The 20,440-nt window shown below is 51.4% G+C and overlaps 1 protein-coding gene across 1 annotated transcript in view; it reads right to left on the bottom strand.

The window, feature by feature from the left end:
- Positions 1 to 20,061, bottom strand: part of CUNH8orf74 (chromosome unknown C8orf74 homolog) — a 34,548-nt gene extending 14,487 nt beyond the window's left edge. The window contains exons 1-2 of the mRNA XM_006161217.2: positions 19,987 to 20,061; positions 18,298 to 18,490 (exon numbers count right to left, since the gene is read on the bottom strand). Of these exons, the coding sequence (XP_006161279.1) occupies positions 18,298 to 18,490; positions 19,987 to 20,034 (241 nt within the window). The 5' untranslated portion in view covers positions 20,035 to 20,061. The remainder of the gene's footprint in view (positions 1 to 18,297; positions 18,491 to 19,986) is intronic.
- Positions 20,062 to 20,440: the final 379 nt, after the last annotated feature.

Genomic DNA, 20,440 nt, shown 5'->3' with positions numbered 1-20,440 from the left:
GCCAGGTGGGGCAGGAGGGCTCCTCCAGGAGAGGACGCTGGAGCCCAGTATGGAAGAAGAGGCGTTTGGTGAAGACGGTGGGAAAGGACACCCTAGGCAGAGGGAGAGCAGGGATGGACGCCGGGCGTGAGCCGAGCACAGGGTGGCTGTGTGCACGGCTCCACAGCTAGGTCAGAGTTTCCTGGGAGGCACAGTGGGTTCTGGGGGATGGGGCAGAGGGACAGAAGAGCCTGAGGCCCACACTTGGAAGTTCATGAAGGGTCTGTATGCCACATGAAAGAGCTGGATTTCATCATGGAAGCAGGCTTCTTTTTTCCCCCCAGTTTTACTATAGGGCATATGCACTCACCAGGGAGACAGAAAGAGAAAGAGAGGGGAAGTGAGAAATCATTCCCTGGCAGAGATGGCCACACCACAACCCCTTCTTCTCCATTCTCCCCTTGGGATTTTGGGCACACACACACGCACACACACGCCTGGCATGATTCCCAAGCTGCCATCTGAGACTCGAACCACCTAATTGGCCACGTGGGATCCAGCACCTTAACCTCATGCCACCACCTGCTGGCCCCAGAAGCAGGCTTTTTAATTAGAACTCATGGAACCTGAGGATTTCCAAGGGTGGGCTTCACTTTTTCTTATGTAATGAAGGTCTGCACACAAGTGTCCTCAAAGAAGGCTGGGGCCCTCTGGAACGCAGCCAGGGTTTGTTTGTTTGTTTTTAGAATTACTCCTTTAATTATATTTATCACTATTATTGTTATTTTAAGTAGCTAAAGGGCACTTGTTCATCAGAGAGAGAGAGAGGGAGGGAGAAAGAAAGCAAGTTTCCAAGTCCGGGACTCAAACCACAGTCAGGCATGTGGGAGTCTAGTGCCTTAACCACCATGCCACCTGCTAGACCCACGTTCAGATTTTTTGCGTGCACATCACCCCCCTCCCCCCGACCCCCAGGTTGAGCGTGCCTACAGAGAATCCTTGAATTCCTCAAAGGTAAGAGCAGCCGCAGTTGCGGAGCCAGTCAGCGGGCTGGAGAGACGCAGGAAGCCAGTGCATGTTTCAGAGGGAAGGTGGAGCTGTGCACCGGGATGGCCAATAAAGCACTCCCAGAGGGTGGGCGGCCATGAGGTCGTGGTTTCCATCAAAGCTGGACTCTGCGCCTGTGTGGGGGTGACTGTGTGTGAACCTTCAGAGGTGACTCATCGTGCCTTCTCTGGGCTCCTAGGAGCTGAACTTGCCGGAGGGATCCCTGCACAGGGGGCAGGGGCAGGGTTGCCTACACCCTCCGATGTGGAGAGCCCTGCCAGGGCCAGCTCCTGGTCTTCTCTGTTTAGCCCTCCTGGGCCATGCAGAGCCCGATTTGAATGGAAAAGTCTACAGGGCACACACATTCCTAGTGGCTTGTCCTGGCAGACACGACTATGGGCGTGGGTTGCAGCCTCAATCTACAAGATAGTAAAACCCAGGTGTAGACATTCTCCTAGGTCAACAGGAAAGGAGCCCTGGGCTGAATGTTATTTTCCTCCTAAGCTGTTCCGCCTGTTCTGAGTTTCAGCAAGGCTTGGCTCTAGCTGACTCGTGAAACACGCTCTCTGGGTCCCCAGACCACGCTCTGTGAGCAGGGTTGTGAAGTTCTCGAACTTCTCAATGACTCAGAAAGCAGAGGGATTAAATCTCAGGGAGAAGCCTCTGGCTGCTGGAAGGACGGATCTGTGCCTGCAAGTCGCTCTTCAATAACAGGGAGTGGCTTTCATTTGCATTGGCTGCTGGGAACTTCCTGAAGACTGTCCCTAAGCCCCTGGAGGCCAGCACCTGTGAGAGGATGTGGAGGAGGAGGAGGAGAATGGGGCGGGCAGAGTGGGGGAGGTTCAGATGACACCAGACACTCCAGAATCAGGGCAAAAAGTCATCGGGCTGCAGCAGGAGTGCTGGGCGCCTGGCACTGCCCCTCTCCACCACACAGTCTGAGGTTGGACTTGGATGAGAGGGAGAGAGAGGAGCCACTGTCTGGAGGGGCTGCTCCTTCTGGGTGGGCATTGAGGGAGGCCCAGGTGCCCCATGATAAACCAGTTTGGTTGCCCCCCCACCCCCACCCCCACCCTCACCCCTGCTCGCTGGAGGAAGCACGTCAGGCCACAACCTGGCCTGGCTTGCCTTCTCCAGTACCTGAGTGCCTACCAGGGCTGGCTGGGAAGGTGGGCAGTGATGATGAGAGTGCGGGACCTGCCACCTGTGCTCCCCATCCCCTACTATCCCCACCCTGCATCTCTACTTTCTGTTCTGGGGCAGGCTCTCAAAACTCCTTTACTCCGAGGTCCCTGGGACAGGCTCCACTTTGGAGATGGGGTTGGCCCCTTGGCTAAGGAGCCTCCCCACTGCACTGTGCCACATGCCCAGGCTCACTCAGGACCCCCAGCCCCTCCAAGCTCAGGGAGGCCACTGTAGGGAACCCTCTTCTTGCCCATGAGGGAAACTGAGGTCAAAGAGACTGAGGGGTTTGCTCAGGGGCACCCAGCTGGCAAGTCAAAGAGTGAGAATTCAACCCCTGGCCAGGCAGCTCCAGGGCCTTGGGTCTCCTTGTGCCCCCAGCTCTCTAGGCCAGTTTATCAGAGGATGGCCTACAATAGGTAGTACATCAAACTGACTGTCCCACAGTTAGAGAACATAAGATATGCTCATGCAAAGGCGTCATAAGGGACATTAATATGCCAATAAACTCAGCCAAGTATGCTGATGGACACGGGAGTACCAACAAGTCTAGCATAGGCCATGATTCTCAAATCTGTTTGAAGCAATAGTCTCTCTGGCCTAAAAAGCACATTTTAAAAAAACATTGTTTCTTCTATAAGTAAGAGAGAGAGTATCCCCAATGGGGTACCAACAGCCTCAGGCAGCCCCGGACCAGGGGTATAAGGCATGATGTACTCAAGGGTGTGAACCCAGAACCCTCCCTGTGGGTCAGCTGCACAGAACGCGGTGTTTTGCCACTTGCACTGTAGTCAGTCCCCCAGGGAGCACATTCTGGGGAGTACTGGGCTGGTTCAGTCCTTTCATTCTGCGGCTGGAGAAACCAAGGCCAGGGAAAGGCTAGGCTTGCCTAAGTCCCATGCGTGAGGACCTAGGCTCAGGAACTAGCTCCAGCCCAGGGGTCAGGGGTCAGGGGTCAGGGGTCAGGGACCTGGCTGTGGAGTGACCCTCCCCGAAGCACCTCTGCCCTCCTCACAGTGAAGAGACTAGTTTTTATTTATCTCTACCCCCAGGCCCCTGGTGCTTCTTGAGAGATCCAAAATGTCTCTTTAGGGTGTCCTGGGCATAGTCTAGCCAGGGAAGGGAAGGGAAGAGCCTGAGTGGGAGACATGGGTCCTGGGTAACCCTCAGGAGTTGGATTTGAGGCTGCCTTGCTGACAACTGGCCTGGAGATGGGCAGGCATTTGGGGCTCGAGTTTTGAGAGCTCCCTATCTTTGCTAGCCCTCTTCCATGGCTCCTGCCTGTCCCAAGATCTCTGGGTCTCTGGCTTTGCCACCAAGCAATCCCTTTAGAGACACCCTCTTCCTGGGTGGCCAGTGACAAGCCACTTAGTGAGCTGCAGGGAGAGGAGAGTAGGCGGTCTGGTTCATCATGCTGCCCCCACCGGGAGGCCCAGCAACACCCTCTCACCTTCATCAGGACAGCCTGAGGCTAGCCAGAGGAGACCCTCACGGGCTGGAGATGAGCTTCCCCTGCTCTTGGAGGATTTGTTAACCACACACTCTGTTCCCAGCCTTGGCTCTCAGTCTTGCAGAGGCCACCACCAAGCCCAGGGCACCCCCCAAACTGAAGAGGTCATTGGCTGTGAGGCGGCTCCTCAGAGCTTGTGCCCACGCAGTGGTAGTGTGGTGTGTCTGGGAAGAACATAGACTGGGGACTTGCTGACACAGGCCCACAGCTGGCTTCCACTACTCTGTCACTGGCACAAGTTATTTTGCCTCTCTTGGCTTCAGTATTTTTTTCTTTTTTTAAATTTATGATGGGGGCATGGGCTCGCCAGCGAGAAAGGGAGAGGTGAGAAAGTACCATCCCACAGGAGATGGCCACACCACAATCCTTTCTCGTCTAGTTTCCTTTTCATGCACACATGCCTTACATGTTTTTCAAGCTGCCTGATCTGGATTCAAACCAAATAGTTGGCCATGTGGGATCCAGTCGCCTTAGTCACTCTGCCAGTGACTGGCCTGGCATCGGTGTTCTTATCTATAAAATGGAAGCGATCAACCTACCTCGTATTGTTAGATGACAGTATGTGTGCTGTGCTTCCCACGGTGCCTGCTACACAGTAAGCACTCAACACATAACAATGTCATTGTCATCGTGATTGTCATCATCATCTCAGGCCTCTACTGGGATTCTAGCTCCCCTGGGGGCTGTGTGATATTCTGGGATCAACCTGGCTTTCCAGAGGAAAAATGTGGTTGCAGGGCAAGGAATCCTGGAGACTGGGTTTCCTCCATCCATTCCCTTCCTGGCTAGACCTTGGTGTCAGGGTGGGACACGGGATGTTGAGAGGGCAGACTGAGAGGCTCTGCTTCCTGTTCACAACGACAGCTGAGAGGACAGCATGACAGTGAGCAGGCCAGGTCCCCAGATATGGGTGTTAGGGACCAGGGGGTAGGAGGGAAGCAGAGCAGCCCTGCAGGTCAGACCACTTCCTGGGAACAGAACTGTCTCTTGTACTACTTCCTCAGGAGTCCTTGAGCGGCAAGAACCAGCTAGATGGACCAGATTCCCCAAAGCCCAATCCAGACTCTTATACTGACAAGCATGCATATGCTATAGGGACGACAGGGCAGATCATGAAAATTAGGATGCTTCCAGAATGCTCTGGCTGGACGTGTGGTTGATGGCCAGTACTAAGCTCTCTGGAAGTAATAACACAGGTTGAGCATCCCTAACCCAAAAATCTGAAATCTGAAATGCTTCAAAACCTGACATTTTCAAGTGCTGGAATGACACCCCAAGAGGAAAATTCCACACCTGAACTCATGGGATGAGTCGCAGTCAAAACTGCCAGACAGATACGTATAAAATTCCCTCCAGGCTATGTATGTAAGATGTGTGTGAAACATAAATGAATTATGTGTTTAAATTTGGGTCTCCTCCCCAAGATAAGACATTAAGTATATGCAACTACCTCAACTGAAAACAAATCCAAAATCTAAAACATGTCTGTTCGAATTTGAATAAAGGACACTCAGCCTATACCAGCAACCTACATTGGTGTGGCACTTTTCCATTTTAAAGCATTTTAATTTATCCTTCAACTTATGTAGTTGTCACAATCAACTTACAGAGTATTTCCGCTGTTGAACAAATGACGAAACTAAAACTGGGCTTTAGAGGATCTTTGCCCATTGCTAGTCAGTAGCAAAATTGGGTTCTTTTTTGGGGGGAGATGTTTTTTGCTATAGGGCACGTGCGCTCACCAGAAACACAGAGAGAGACAGATAGCGATAAATCACCCACCGGGGGGATGGCCATGCCGCAATCCCTTCTCTTCCATTCTTTCAGGCTCTTGGGCGCACACACACACACACACATGTGCCTGGTGTGAGTTTAAGTCACTGGATCCAGGACTCGAACCGCAGTTGACTGCATGGGAGTCCAGCGACATAGCCATTACGCTAACTGCTGGCTCCGCAAAATTGGGTTATTAAACAAGATTATCCAAAGAGTACATATGCAACTGCAACAGGCCTTTTGAGGAGGGAATGGAAAACATACGAAATAGACAGAACTATGTTTGTTCAAAGGATCTTTTAAATTTAAATTAATTGTTATAAGCATATGTGACATAAAATTTACTGCTTCAACCATTTTCACTGTATGGCTCTATTTTATCTAGTATGTTTACATTGTTGCACAACTGTCACCATTCATCTCCAGAACTCTGCTCATCTTTCCAAACTGGAATTCGGCCCCTATGAAACACTAACTCCCTGGTCCTGCTCCTCCATCCCCTGGCACCCACTATTCTACTTTTTGGATTCAATTTCTCCAGGTACCTGACATAAATGGAATAATACCATATTTGTCCTTTTGTGTATGGCTTCCTTCACTTAATGTGTCTTCAAGGTCCACCCATGTAGCATGGCTCAGAATTCCCTTCCTGTGTAAGACTGGACAGTATTCCACATTTCGTTATCCCTTCATCCATTGATGGACATTCGTGCAGCTGCTACTTTTTGGCTATTGTAAATCATGCTGCCATGACCATGGATGTACAAATACACGTTTGATTCTCCATTCTGAGTTCTTCTTAGGCATGTGCTCAGAATTGCAATTGCTAGGGAACCAGCAGTTAGCGTAATGGCTATGTCGCTGGAATCCCACATAGTCGACCACGGTTCGTGTCCCGGACCCAGTGGCTTAAAACCCACGCTGGGCGCGTGTGCGTGCGTGCCCAAGATCCCGAGAGGAGAATGGAGGAGAAGGGATTACGGCGTGGCCATCCCCTCTGGGAGGTGATTTCTCGCTTTTTGTCTCTCTGTCTCTCTCTGTCTGTCTGGCGAGCGCACTCCAAAGAGTACATATGCAACTGCAACAGGCCTTTTGAGGAGGGAATGGAAAACATACGAAATAGACAGAACTATGTTTGTTCAAAGGATCTTTTAAATTTAAATTAATTGTTATAAGCATATGTGACATAAAATTTACTGCTTCAACCATTTTCACTGTATGGCTCTATTTTATCTAGTATGTTTACATTGTTGCACAACTGTCACCATTCATCTCCAGAACTCTGCTCATCTTTCCAAACTGGAATTCGGCCCCTATGAAACACTAACTCCCTGGTCCTGCTCCTCCATCCCCTGGCACCCACTATTCTACTTTTTGGATTCAATTTCTCCAGGTACCTGACATAAATGGAATAATACCATATTTGTCCTTTTGTGTATGGCTTCCTTCACTTAATGTGTCTTCAAGGTCCACCCATGTAGCATGGCTCAGAATTCCCTTCCTGTGTAAGACTGGACAGTATTCCACATTTCGTTATCCCTTCATCCATTGATGGACATTCGTGCAGCTGCTACTTTTTGGCTATTGTAAATCATGCTGCCATGACCATGGATGTACAAATACACGTTTGATTCTCCATTCTGAGTTCTTCTTAGGCATGTGCTCAGAATTGCAATTGCTAGGGAACCAGCAGTTAGCGTAATGGCTATGTCGCTGGAATCCCACATAGTCGACCACGGTTCGTGTCCCGGACCCAGTGGCTTAAAACCCACGCTGGGCGCGTGTGCGTGCGTGCCCAAGATCCCGAGAGGAGAATGGAGGAGAAGGGATTACGGCGTGGCCATCCCCTCTGGGAGGTGATTTCTCGCTTTTTGTCTCTCTGTCTCTCTCTGTCTGTCTGGCGAGCGCACGTGCCCTATAGCGAAAACCTCTCAAAGAAAATAAAAAAAAAAGAATTGCAATTGCTAGATCCATCTAGTAACGCCATGGCTAATTTTCTGAGAAATTTCCATATTGTTTTCCTAACTACTAGGTTTCAATTTATTTTTTTTAATTTTCTTTTTTTTAGAGAAATTTTTTTTATCAGGTATGGGTGCATGCCAGAGAGACGAGAGATAGAGAGACAGAAAGAGAGAAATCACCACCCAGGAGGCATAGCCACACTACAATCCTTTCTCCTTTGTTCTCTTCTCTGAATTTTGGGCATGCATGCACATGCACCTGGCAAGAGTTTTAAGCCGCCAGGTCCAGGACTTAAATAGTGGTCGACTATGTGATAGTCCAGCGATGTAACCATTATGTCATCTGCTGGTCCCATTATGTTCTTTTTTAAAACAAACTGTGACTGTTTTTTGAGTCCCGGGCCTGGTGGCTTACTTTCTCACTTTCCCTCTCTCTGTGTCTCTCTGCTCAAAATTAAAAGATAACACTAAATAAAATTAAATAAATAATTCTTTAAAAAAAAAGACAAACTAATAGCCACATTATGGGGAAAATCTACGCAAACACTAGAATTAGAAAGATTTGTCGTCCTTTGAAAGATTTCCTTGCCTGAGGCTCAGAGGGTGAACACAGAGTTCTATGTTTAAAGACTATGATGGGTGGGGCCAGCAGGTGGCATTGTGATTCAGGTGTTGGACTCCCACATGGCTGACTAGGGTTTGAGTCCTGGACCTGGTGGCTTGAAACTCATGCTAGGCGTGTGTGTGTGTGTGTGCCCACAAGATCCTGAAAGGAGAATGGAGAACTGGGATTGCGGCATGGTCATCCCGCCTGGGGGAGGGGTGGGGATTTTTTGCTGTCCCCCTCACTCTCTTTCTGTCTCTCTCTGGTGAGTGCACACATCATATGGCAAAAGCCAAAACAAAACAAAAGAACCTGTTATGGCTTTTTGCCCAAACCCTTTTCTTCACCCACAAGGTCTCCATAACTGGTCTATTTAATGAATTAATTCCTTAATTCCTCAACTGCTCTTTGTCCCTATTTGTTGAGAAGTTGACATTCCTTTTTCTTTCTTTTTTTTTTTTTTAATTTATTTGTCCCATGAGTGAGAGACATAGCACCCCCAATGGGTCTTGACACCATGACTCACTCTCAGCTTCAACCAGCCCCAGATCACGGACATGCGAATACCCTGTGCACTTAGGAAGGCCTCCAATGTGAACCCAGAACCTTCCCCTGTGGGTCAGCCTGGCAGAGTTTGTGCTCTACCCCCGTGCCACCACTGGGCCCCAAGAAGTTGGCATTCTCAAAAGGCCTTGGTAAAAAGGGCTCCAGCAAACCTGAAGGCTGACGCTAGTTCTGCCCTTGGCTGTGATGACCAGCACGTCACCTGGTCTTTCTGATGCTCCATTGTGCCATTGTGAAATGGGGGCAGCAGCTGCTGTCCCCTGAAGATTGCTGTGAGGAGCAAATGAGATGACACACGCAGAGTATCACGACAGCTGAGCAGGTGTTTGCTGTTGCTGACATTATCATCACTGTCGCCTTCCCTGGGCCTCCTGGCAGCATGGAGTCCCTGCTCTCTGCTCTGCTGTGGTCACGTCCTGGGTAGCCTCACAGAACATGGCTCTTTGAATGCAGGGACCCATGGCTCTTTGAATGCAGGGACTCTGTCCCACCCCTCACACAGAACTATTCCAGTGCCTGCTGGTGCAGGGATGAGGAGTGGGCACAGGATTTGAGCTGACTCTGAGTGTGTTCAGAAAGCAGAAGAGCAGCCACTGGGTAGAAGGCTCAAGGAGACAAGCTTAGTTCAACAGCAGAAAGAAGATTCCAGAAGCAGGAGTTGCTCTTCCGTGGAGTGGGCCTGGGTCTCTTCTTGGGAAGTGAAAGGCCTTTACAGGTGCCTGGCTGCTGCATGCCACAGACACCCCCTGAGTGTGCGTGTGTGTATGTGTGTGTGTGTGTACGTGTGTGCGGGTGCTGAGTGTGGGGCTTGGTGCAGGTGACCTCTTGGGTCCTGATGACTCTAAGAAGCTGGGGGAATTCCACAAAGCTGACCATCCCTTGCAGCCATAGCTCGGGTGCCATGGGTGCCTCCTGGGTCCACTCTGCAGCTGACTCTCTGACTCTGGACCCTTATTAACCTCTGTTATCACCCCCCAAGAGGAAAACGACCAACTAATCCCACTATGTCAGGCATATGCAGCGTCCTGACCTGAGAATCATCTACTTCATACTCATAGCTGGGGTCCTCTGATGTTGGGGGACCCCAAGAACGACCAGTATGCCCAGCTGACCGAGGAGGGACTTGAGAAGGCAGAGGTGGGCAAGGGGTTACTCCAAAGGCCAGAGGTCCAGTCTTGAGGGAACACGTTCCAACCCACACACACAGGTGGCCCATCCAGGCTGGAACACGCAAGATGACAGGTATAGCTCACCCGCTCATCTGGGTCTGGCCACCCATCGCCTCACAGCCTTCCTGCTGGGCCTGGGCTCCCAGCCCCATCCCGTAGGTAGCTCCGGTGACCCAGTAGAAGACCACACCCAGACGGTTCTCCTGCTCTCCCGTGTGCTCACTCTTCCTGCACTCTGCAAGGGCCTCTCCTGGGCTCTGGCTGTACTGTATGCAGGTCCTCCTGGTCAGGAGAAAGGGCCACCCAGTGGAGAGTGTGCTCTGCCTGCAGGCAGACCTGGGTTCAGATCCTGAAACCACTTACTTAAGGAAGACCTTGGGCAAGTTACTTAACCTCTCTGGGCTTCAGTGACGTCATCCTAAAAATAACTCCTACAGTGCCAGGTTGCAGGGCAGATTACAGGGCTGTGTGAAAGGCCAGACTCACACCAGGCCTCCCTCTGCAGGGTGGTGGCCTCTTCCAGAAGCACGGGGAGGTGTTGGTGACAGTGTCTTGATTTCTGGCCTATGTACTGACAATTACCTGTGAGCTGTGACTACATTCTGTGAGTCCTTCCAAAATTCATATGTCAGTCCCCCTTACTTTTATTTATTTATTTTTTTGAGAGAGGTTTTGGTTATGGGGCACATGTGCTTGCCAGAGACAGAGAGAGACACAGAGAGAGAAAATGTGCTAAATCACCCCCCATGGGTGATGGCCATGCCCTAATCCCTTCTCCTCCATTCTCTTCTCATGATTTTGGGCACACATACACATGTGCCTGGCATGTTTCAAGCTTCCAAGTCCAGGCCTCGACCCATAGTCAGCCATGTGCGAGTCCAGCACCATAACCACTATGTCACCTGCTGGTCCACTATGTATCAGTTCTAACTGCAGAATCTCAGAATGTGACTGTATTTGGAGACAGGGTATTTAAAAAAATATATATTTGTAACTTCATTTCTTTCTTTCATGAGGGAGAGACATGACAGCAACAGAGAGACAGGTACTCCCAACAGGGTGTGGATACCACGTCCCACCCCCAGCCTCAGTCAGCCCCGGGTCCTGGGCACCTATGCCCCTGGCACCCTCAGGGAGGTCTCTGGATGTGAACTAGGGACCCCCCGTGGGGTCAGACTTGCAGAGTGGCACATTTTACTGCTGCCTCAGCTCTGGGCCCTGGAGTTAGGGTCTTTAAGAGGTCATTGGTGATAATAAGGTCCTAAGGGTGGGCCCTGGTCCAGTGTGACCAGTATACCTAAGAAGAGGGAACTCGGACACAGGTGAGACGCCAGGCATGCGTGCACAAAGAAAGAGCACACGAGGACGGGGAGGACAGGGAGAGGCCTCGGGAGAGACAGCCCTGCCGACACTTCCATCCCGCACTTCAAGTCTACAGAGCTGTGAGGAAATAAACAATTGTCGCTGAAGTCCCCCAGGCTGGTGCTTTGTGACGGTGGTCACAACAAACCCACACAGGGAAGTTGTCCACGTATCCCGAGGTCTCATCAGTGGTCTCTGTGCAAACTGCCCCATCCATCCACAGAAACCCCTGTGGGTTCTCCCTCTGGGTCTAGTCGGAGGGCTGTTGGGCTCTGGCTGGGAAGGAGAGTCTCCAGGGGCTGCCCTAGGCTAAAGAAGCAGTCCCTGCTTTCTGCTGGGGCTGATCCTGAGATGCTGGAGAACCCCTACCCAGAGTGCGGGTGGGGTCCTTGGGGGCTGATGCAGCATAACCAGGTGGGGTCAGCGTGTCCTTGGGAGCAAGAGGCATACAAAGGGGCTTTGGGGAAGTGGTTGCCTCCTGCCAGCCCCGGGCCGCTGGGGGCAGGTAGGTGGCTGCCTTTCTGTCCTACAGCTGTGTAGGTGACATTTCCTGGAAAATCAGGAGTGCCCGTGGGTGGAACTGCAGATGCCAGGACCATGACGCATCCCACTGGGCACTTGTCTGGCCTCCTGGGACCTCTGTTAACTGGCCCAGGTCAGAGAGAGTCTTCCTACCGTGAGAGAGGCTGGCATCTGTTGGATGTTGATGATGACGAGAAGCAAAAGAGCCAAGGTGGGAGGGTGGCAGTCTGGGAGGGTCTGCGGGTGAGCAGGGAAGCCTGAGAGAGGGAGTTTCTCCCCTTCCACCTCTCCCTCGCAGGGTCTCTGGACACCTAATCTCTGCAGCGCCAACCTCTCTTCTCTCCAGCCTCCCTGGGCCCAGGTAAGGTCTGCAAAATCTGCCTCCTTCTTGCTATTTCCTCCACCAGGATGTTCCAAGCTGGGAGACCTCTGCCCACCCTGTGCCATGGCTGTGACTTCACCCTCAGCCACGAGGAGAAAGTTGGGTGTGATCTACCCGGGGCTTCGCAGAGCTTCCTGGAGGCTGGCTGAGAAGGTGCCAAGGAGAGAACTCTTTCTTCTGGCCTCGAGTCGAGACCAGAACGTCCTGGTGAGCCATTTGCCAGCTTGGAATCAGCTTATGCTTTTGAATAAAGGGCCACCCTTTCCCTCCCTGCGGAGGCCTGATTGGGCGGGGAGATAAGCTAAGCGTCTGCTGTCCAGGCAGAGCTCTGAATCATTGTGCAAACACACCTCCTTCCGTGCTGCCTGCCAGCTGTTATCTAGAGCACAGAGCTCAGCCATCCTTAGCCCCAGATTAACAACAAATATCCCCAGAGAAGCTAGCTTCCAAGAACAGTGACAGCCCAGTGTGGATTTTAGCCCCAACAAAAACTCAGATGTGGGCTGGCTCATGGGTCCCCCATGGCCTGGAGAGAGCGGCCGCACCTGACATGTCTGATCCTGGAGGGGCCTGGATTAGCTCTAAGCACTGAGGTCCAGGGACCGGGAGAATGGGCAGTAGGAAAAGTGTGTGGGGCGTGGGGGCGTGGGGAGCTCCGGGCTCTGAGCACAGCACAGGGGATGCCTCAGAGGCCTGCAGCCTGCAGGAGGGGGAGGTTCGAAGAACCCTGGCTGCAGACAAGGGTGGATGTCTTTTCCCAGCTAGGCTCTGCCTCAGTTGACCCCCACTGGGGTTGAGTGCCAGGTCCTGTGACCTGTCAGGAGAGGAGTTTGCCCAAAGCCGATGGGTGCAGGGAAGGACAGTGGGTAGCAATACACCAACAACGCAGTGACTGTGGCCCAAACCTGGGCAGTGCCGAGCAGATAGCACCAGATGGAGCGAGAAGGGGACGATCAAGGTGAGGACTGGGGCTGAGCAAGCCCGGGGCAGCAGAGCCAGGAGGTACCCCTAATGCTGAGCAGGGCTGCCTCCAGCAGCACACGCGGAGGCTCAGACGGCCCAGAGTTCTTGATGGACAGCTGAGCCCCTGAGAGGATACGAGACTAACAGCCAACTCTGCTGCTCATGTGTAGCCTCCTGCGTGCCAGTCACTGCCCCATGCACTCTGCAGAAATGGACACAATTGTCCTCATTTTGCAGATGAGTGACCTGAAGCACAGAGAGGTTGAGGGAATCGCCCAGCGTCACACAGCTAGGAAATAGCAGAACCAGGTTTTGAACTAAGGCTCCAGAAACACTGAGAGCTGAGCCCAAGACTGGAGTTGATTGCAGAGAGAGAGAGCTGTCAGAGCGAGGAAGAGACTCCCTGGGAAGGAGGCATCTGCTGGAATTCTAGCCCCTGCCTGTGGGGGAGAGCTGAGCTTGCCCACGCTCTCTCAAGTGTCCCTGGGTAGCAGTGTAGACATACTGCTGAGGAGGATGCCATCGGGGGACCCAGCTTCAGGATCCTGGTTCTTGAGTGGCTCTGCACCCATGCGTACCCCTGCTGCACCCCACTGCTTATTGCCTCCAACCTGAAGCCAGCCTAGCATCACTCTCAAGAGGGAGGGGGGGTGCAATCAGGTCTGGGTTCAAGTCCCACCTCCATCACTTACTGCATAACTGTGACAGTCTCATCTGTCTTCCTTCTCACCCCTCCCCCCAGACCCCTACTTCCAGGACAAGTCTGCAGCTTGTTTTACCACCCGGACCTGCCTCTGACTGGAGCACCAGGACCCCTCTCCTAGCCTGTCACCCTGCCACACTCCCTGCAATGCAGGGTCAACCAGGACTAGGACAGTCTGGCAGGTGAGGAGAAAGGACCTCGTGCGGTGTCTGGGGCGCTCAGGCCTCATGCCTGCAAGGGCTGCTGCGACACCGGTGTACTTGGTCTGAGCCAGCGCACGTCACACCTGACTACACCACATCTGTGAATCGTAGTCTGCTCACTCCACTCTCTAGGCTTTGTCCCCGTGCCCTCTTCGGAAAATACAAGCTGTCACTCCCTCCCTGTGCTCTTATTAGACACCAAGCACTGTGCTATGAACTTTGAGTACACAGCTTCATTAAATCTTTGTAACAATCCTAGGAAAGAATTGTGTCTGTTTTCCCCATTTTCTGGAAGTGTAAACAGAGGCTCAGATGTGACGTGACCCGTCCAAGACCGCACATCCAGTAAAGGGCTGGACGGGGATTCGATTCTTTTCTCTGAGTCTCTCACAATAGGGCCTATTTGCAGAAGCTGAAGTGCAGACCTGTGGAGCCCATTCAAGAGCTTGTTCCTCCTCAGTGTTTGTACCAACCACACTTGACAGTTTTAGATGATTAAAAGTGAGAGGAGGAACAGGTAAGCCTGAAGGTTCAGAATGAAGATGGAAAAGATCTCAGGAGGAAGGAAAAATGAGCTGACATGAGCAAGATGGAATCAGTGAGGACGATTGTGAAGTGCTGCATGGGGATCTGAAATCCCACTGCACCAGAACAGGGTGGGGAAAAGGGTTAGAGATTTTCGTGGACTGCCTGCCCAATGTGAAGCAATGTACCTGATGAAGTCAAGGCACCTAGAGGATACATCAACAGGAGCATATGACCAGGACAGGGGAGGTGATAAAATCCCAACTCACAGGTTGTTGGGTTTATATCTGGATGCCCTATTGTAAGAAGTACACTGATACACAAGCGACCTGGAGAAGGGCAGCAGGAAGGCATGGGAGGTTGGGTGGGGGGGTCTATGGACATAATCGGGCCATATCAAGGATGACGAATGATATTGGGGATATCAAGTCCAGATGTGAAGATGAAGCACTCGCATCATGTGAAGTGCAGTAAACAGGGGTTCAGGAGGACAGCCTCAGGATAGGGTGCTTAAGGCAGGTGTCCTCAGGACATAAAGAAGAGCTTCCAAGTAAGAAGAGTGGTCATGCAGATGGGTGAATTGTCCGAGAAGGAGGGAGCTCCCTGTCACTCGGGAGGTGACAGCAGAGGAGGATGAACCTCACTGGCCTGGTAGGGAGCTACTTGCAGGAAAGGAAGAGGAATTTTCTGCATATCAGGTCTCCTTCCAACCCTAAAGATTGGGAAGCCCATGAGACTAGCTACGCTGTGTTGGAAGGTACGCTACACCCAGAAATGCTCAAAGCTCCAGGGCGACCTAACCTCCTCCGTTCGAAGTTGGGCTTGCATCATCATTGGCTGTTTTTCATGGGCTCAGCCTGTGGGAGACTCTGATGGAAACTTGAAAGAGTCGGAGTTCCCACCTGCTTAGGGCGAACATTCTTTCTGCTTGTCAGTGTCTGCTCTGGCTGCGAGTCGCTGCAGAGCTCAGATGAAGGGACTGAACTCTGGTACTCACTGTGGCTGTGAGCAATGAGGAGGCAGGACCCTGGGGGATGCCAGGAAGGCCCTGGTGGGGCTGGGGTCAGGAAATGGGAAACTGGTCTCAGCGATCTCTCATTCAGCCCCTTTCTCCTCTAGGGATTTTGCGCACACACGCACATGTGCCCAGCATGAGTTTAAACCTCTATTCTTTTCAGTCACCCAGTCTTGTGTATTTCTCTGAGCAACAGGATAGTGGGCTAAGACAGGGATGGTGAGAAATGGTAAGAGTTGGGGAGAACATTGAGATGTTGCCAGAAGGACCAGGCAGCGAGCTCCAGGTACATCAGGGTGGAGGCACAGGAACTGTGCATAAGGGACAGGGGCATTGTGCTTTGGGGACAGGAGCACCACGCCTTGGGACTGGAGCATGGAGCAGCCTGTGTGATTGCAGCTGTTGAGACTGTAGACATGAGGTCAGAGGAGGACCTCCAATGTGCCCCATTATTTTAAAAAATGTTATCCTTCAAAAAAAAATCGAAATAAATAAATACCCTCTGGCTGAAAAAGGAAAAGAAATTCAGAACACTCATAACCAGGACCATCAGAATTGGGGGCTCGCCCTCGGCCTATCGTTTTTGTCTGTTCCCTGAACCTCACTCTTGTTTAGGCAGTTCTCCAAATGACTTTCTTTATAGCAAAAACACCCTACCCGGAGCCACACGTCGCCTTCTGTGGCCGCATCCCCTGGTCTCCTTCAGTTTGGAACAGTGCCTCAGCTTTTCCTGGGCCCCCATGGCCTTGGAGTTGGAGGCTTGCAGGAAACTGACTTCGAGCAATGCTCCTAGTTTGACGTTTCTCCTGATTAGATTCACGTTCTTAGTCTCTGCTGGAGCCAGCACAGAAGGATGCTGGCTGCTCCTCACTGCATCCTCCCCGGGGACACCTGGTTCTTACTGTGGTCTCTGAGAGTGGTCTCACCCACTGGGATCATTTGAGTAAGGAGGTATCTGTCTTTTATTTACTTGGAATATCCTTTTTCCTTTTGTCACCAATAAGGATGTTATGGGAGAGGGTCTTAGAAAGCACATGCATTTTCCATTTCTTGCCAAGAATTCACACACTGGTTTTAGCACCCACTGAGGATTCTGGGTGCTAAATACTTGGGGTACGCGCAACTATGATGGCAGTCTCAGAGAAGCTGCCCTGTATGTTTAATTAAAGAACGGACCTGCATTTCACAGCCCAGTAAATGACACACGTGGCCTTATCTCTTTGCATCTCAGGGTCATTTTCCCATGAAAGCCTGGCATGGGGCAGGGGTGGGAGAGATGCTACCTCCATACAGTCAGCTGACTCTACACCCCCCACCCCCCACTGCCCTGGGTCAGCACGTTCATGCTATAAAGGATTTCCCCAAGACATCAAGCAAACACTGGGACTGAGAATAGTCTTTTGGGCCTGCAACAGGAAGTCCATGAAGGGTTTTAAGCAAGAAAGTAACACATTTGATTTATGTTAAGCAAAAACAAAACAAGAGGCTAGAGAGTGGCTCACTGGTAACACATGATGCTCTGCAAGGCGATCCCACAGGAGAAGGTTCTCAGTTCAGGTCTGGAGACCTCCCTGAGTATGTGGGCACACACTTGCCCATGGCCAGGGGCTGACTGAATGTAGGCGGGGGGGGGGGGGGGCGTGGGGTCAGACCATGGCAGAGTCTGTGATTTCAAGATGATAGGATAGGGGCAGGTTGAAGCTCTGTGTGGGGAGAAGCCAGAGAGCACCTGCCCTTTTGCCAACTTATGTACCTTTATATTGATTCTAGTAGGGAGTGTCCAGTAGGAGGCTTGAGTTTGGGGATTTTTAGGGCTTTTTCTTTTGGAAATATTTCATTTTATTATTTTGTTGTTGTCATCATTTTTTAATTTGCTATAGGGCATATGTGCTCACCAGAGAGAAAGAGAGAAAGCAAACCAGCAGGTCTGGAACTTGAACCACAGTCAGCCATGTGGGAAACCAGCACCTTAATTGCTAGTCCAAGGGCTTTTTCTAAGAGTAATTGTTAAACTAGGATATAAAGATTATCTGTTATAACTAAGTTGATTAGGAAATAAATTAGTCTTACTGAGATACTGTTGGTGAGAATGCAAACTGATGTCACTTTGCTGGAGCCCAATTTGGGATGTATTACTTGCGGAAAGTCATAAAAAGTATGACACACACCCCTCCCCAGCTGAATACTTCTGCTTATAGGAATTTACACAAAGATTATAATCAAAGGTGTTCTAGTGTGGTTACACTTTAAAAATACAGAGTATCTTCAATGCAAATTATTTGGGGGTTGGTTTAATAATCTATGGTTTGATAAACTATTTTATGCTCTAAAAATGATGTTACCTAAGGGGTTGGGTGGTGGTGCAGGGGTGAAACACAATGCTCTAAGAGGCTGACCCACAAGGGATGCTTCAAGGTTTGTGTCTGGAGACCCCCCTGAGTATACCAGATACCAGCTTCCCCATGACGCAGGGCTAGCTGTGGGAGGGGGGGGGGGGGGGGGGGGGATCATGGCGTCGAGACCCTGTCAGGGGCTCTCTCTGTCTCTGGGAAGAACTAAACTTTATAAAAATCCCCAAACCACACGAGACTCCCTGGCTGCTGTGTGAACACCTAGCAGCTGTGCAAGGTTTGCAGCTGGGCAGAGCAGTGAAGAGACTCTGCAAGTATGTTCGGAAAGCCTGGATGGGGACCCCATTCCTCCTGGCTAAATGTCAGAGGAAGGAAAGAAGGGACCTTGGCTCCTCTAAGGCTCCTGGGCTGAGGACTGAGTGCAGAGGGGTCCCGCTTGCTCCCCGCTCTCGCTGACTCCCACCCTGCATGCCCTGTACCTTTGGTTTCCTTGAGCAACTCATCTGTGAACTTGACCACTCGGGCCACCTCCGCCCACGGGAAGCCTTTGCCCACTGCGAAGACGATGCTCTCGTAGAGGGTGTCCAGCAGGATGCTTCGGCGGGAGTCTCTCACGTCATCAAACTCCTCCCAGTTCAGAAGCTTCCGCAGATGCTCCCGACCTTTTGATTTCTGCAGGGCAGGGTATGAGAGTGGAAGGGTGTTGAGGAGTCAAGACGCCATCTTTCCTGGGCAGAATGCTACTGGGGGCTCCATCCAGCTCTCCAGACCTTGAAGAGTAGTAGCTGGGAAGGTGAGTACACCTGAGAGGAATTAGGCTCTGGTTTCTAGACAGCTTTCCCTTCCCTTCCGGGGCACTGGCTCTGCTTTCTAGCACTTTCTCTAGAGTTCTCACACTGACCACTATGGCCCCCAAACAGAATTTGACTTCCCTCTGAGCGTACTCTCAACCAGCTACCCCAGAGATGTTGATCTAATAATGAAATTCATACTAAAGAGCAAGTGACTGATGGAGAAGAAGCTTGGGGAGTTAATGCTGTAGCAGAAGGAGTAACAAGCCATCATTTGGCAGAGATTTAGGCACTCTGAAAGGCCAGAAGGCAAAGACCGATTGGGGTACTCTTTTTTTTTTTTTTCTTATCTAGAAATAAGACTTAATTTTACTTGAAAGTTCACTTGACCTTTCCAGAAACATTCTTCCAGGTCACCAACAGATGCAGGGAGAGCAAGTGCCACTTAAAAGAGGGTGAGAAAAGGTAGTGATGTGGGGACCCTTGCACGAAAGGGTGTTGTTTGGAGCCAGCAGGTGGCGTAGTGGTTAAGGTGCTAGACTCCCACATAGCTGACTGCAGTCTGAGTCCTGGACCTGGTGGCTTGAAAATCATACTGGGTGCATGTGTGCACGTGTCCCAAATCCCAAGAGCAGAATGGAGGAGAAAGGACTGTAGCGTGGCCATGCACCCCCCCACCCCCACCACCTACCCGGCCAGGGAGATGATTTCTCACATTCTTTCTCTCTCTCACACACACAAACATAACTGCCTATGTCAAAAACCTAAAAAAAAAAAAAAAAAAAAAGAAAGAAAGAAAGAAAGAAAGAAAGAAAGAAAGAAAGAAAGAAAAAAGAAAAAAGAGGGAGGTGTTGTTGCCCTGGGGCAAGTGGAGGCTCTGGCTAGGGGGACTCTGGGGTGACCGATGATAGACTTGGTGACAGAGGGAAGCCCAAACCCTATCCTTGGCTCTCAGGGACTCCTCCACCGCCGCTGCTCTTCTGCCTGACCCAGGCAGCATTTTCCTGCAGCCTCCTCAGCCAAGCAACATAAGCTCTCTCACCCCACAGCACACACTCCCTACACACACTGGCACACAATTCCAGACGGTGCAGAGGGCCCTGAGGCTCCAATGGAAGTAGACCCAGACTCTCCCTTCCCTCTAGGCAGGCTCTGCCTATCAGGTTAGCCTGCAAGCTCCAGGAGCTGGTGAGCCCCAGGCGTGGTACTCTACCCCCAGTGCTGTTGCTGCCTCCAAGGTCATGCAACCAGACACAGGTAGGTGAAGGCGGTGTCTACCTGGAGAGGGCCACCGACAAGCCACTTTCAGAAAGCAGCACACCATTCGACCAACCCAAGCTAACTTCCTTTTCAAAGTCACATGCTCTCTTTCTTCACCTGAAATTGGAAGACTTCTTTCACTCCCTGGGGTGTTAAAAGAGCCATGGCCCCTGCATCCAGTTGCTAGGAAACCTAGCCAGGAGTGACTCAGGGTTTCTAGAGGCCTGGGGCTGGGCATGCCTGCTTTGTGAGGTCATGAGAGCTGCTCTGCCCTCACTCTTCTCAGGCTCTGTCCTTCCTGGCCCTGCCTCTCCAGCCATGCTTGGGTCTCAGCCCCACACCCACTCATGGACCTCCACCCTTTCCCCTCACCAGCAACCTCTCCTTTACCAACTGCTTCTTTGCAGAAAGCAAGCATTCTTGGGACCAGCAGTTGACATAATGGCTATGTCGCTGGACTCCCATGTAGTCAACCATGGTTCGAGTCCCAGACCTGGTGGCTTAAACTTACGGTGGGCACATGTGCGTGTGTGCCCAAGATCCTGAGAGGAGAATGGAGGAGAAGGGATTG

This window comes from Tupaia chinensis, unplaced genomic scaffold (assembly GCF_000334495.1).
Source record: "Tupaia chinensis unplaced genomic scaffold, TupChi_1.0 Scaffold138390_1, whole genome shotgun sequence".
In the NCBI taxonomy this organism is placed as follows: Eukaryota; Metazoa; Chordata; class Mammalia; order Scandentia; family Tupaiidae; genus Tupaia; species Tupaia belangeri.
The sequence above is the reverse complement of the archived record's forward strand: the minus strand, read 5'-3'. Positions and strand labels throughout refer to the sequence as shown.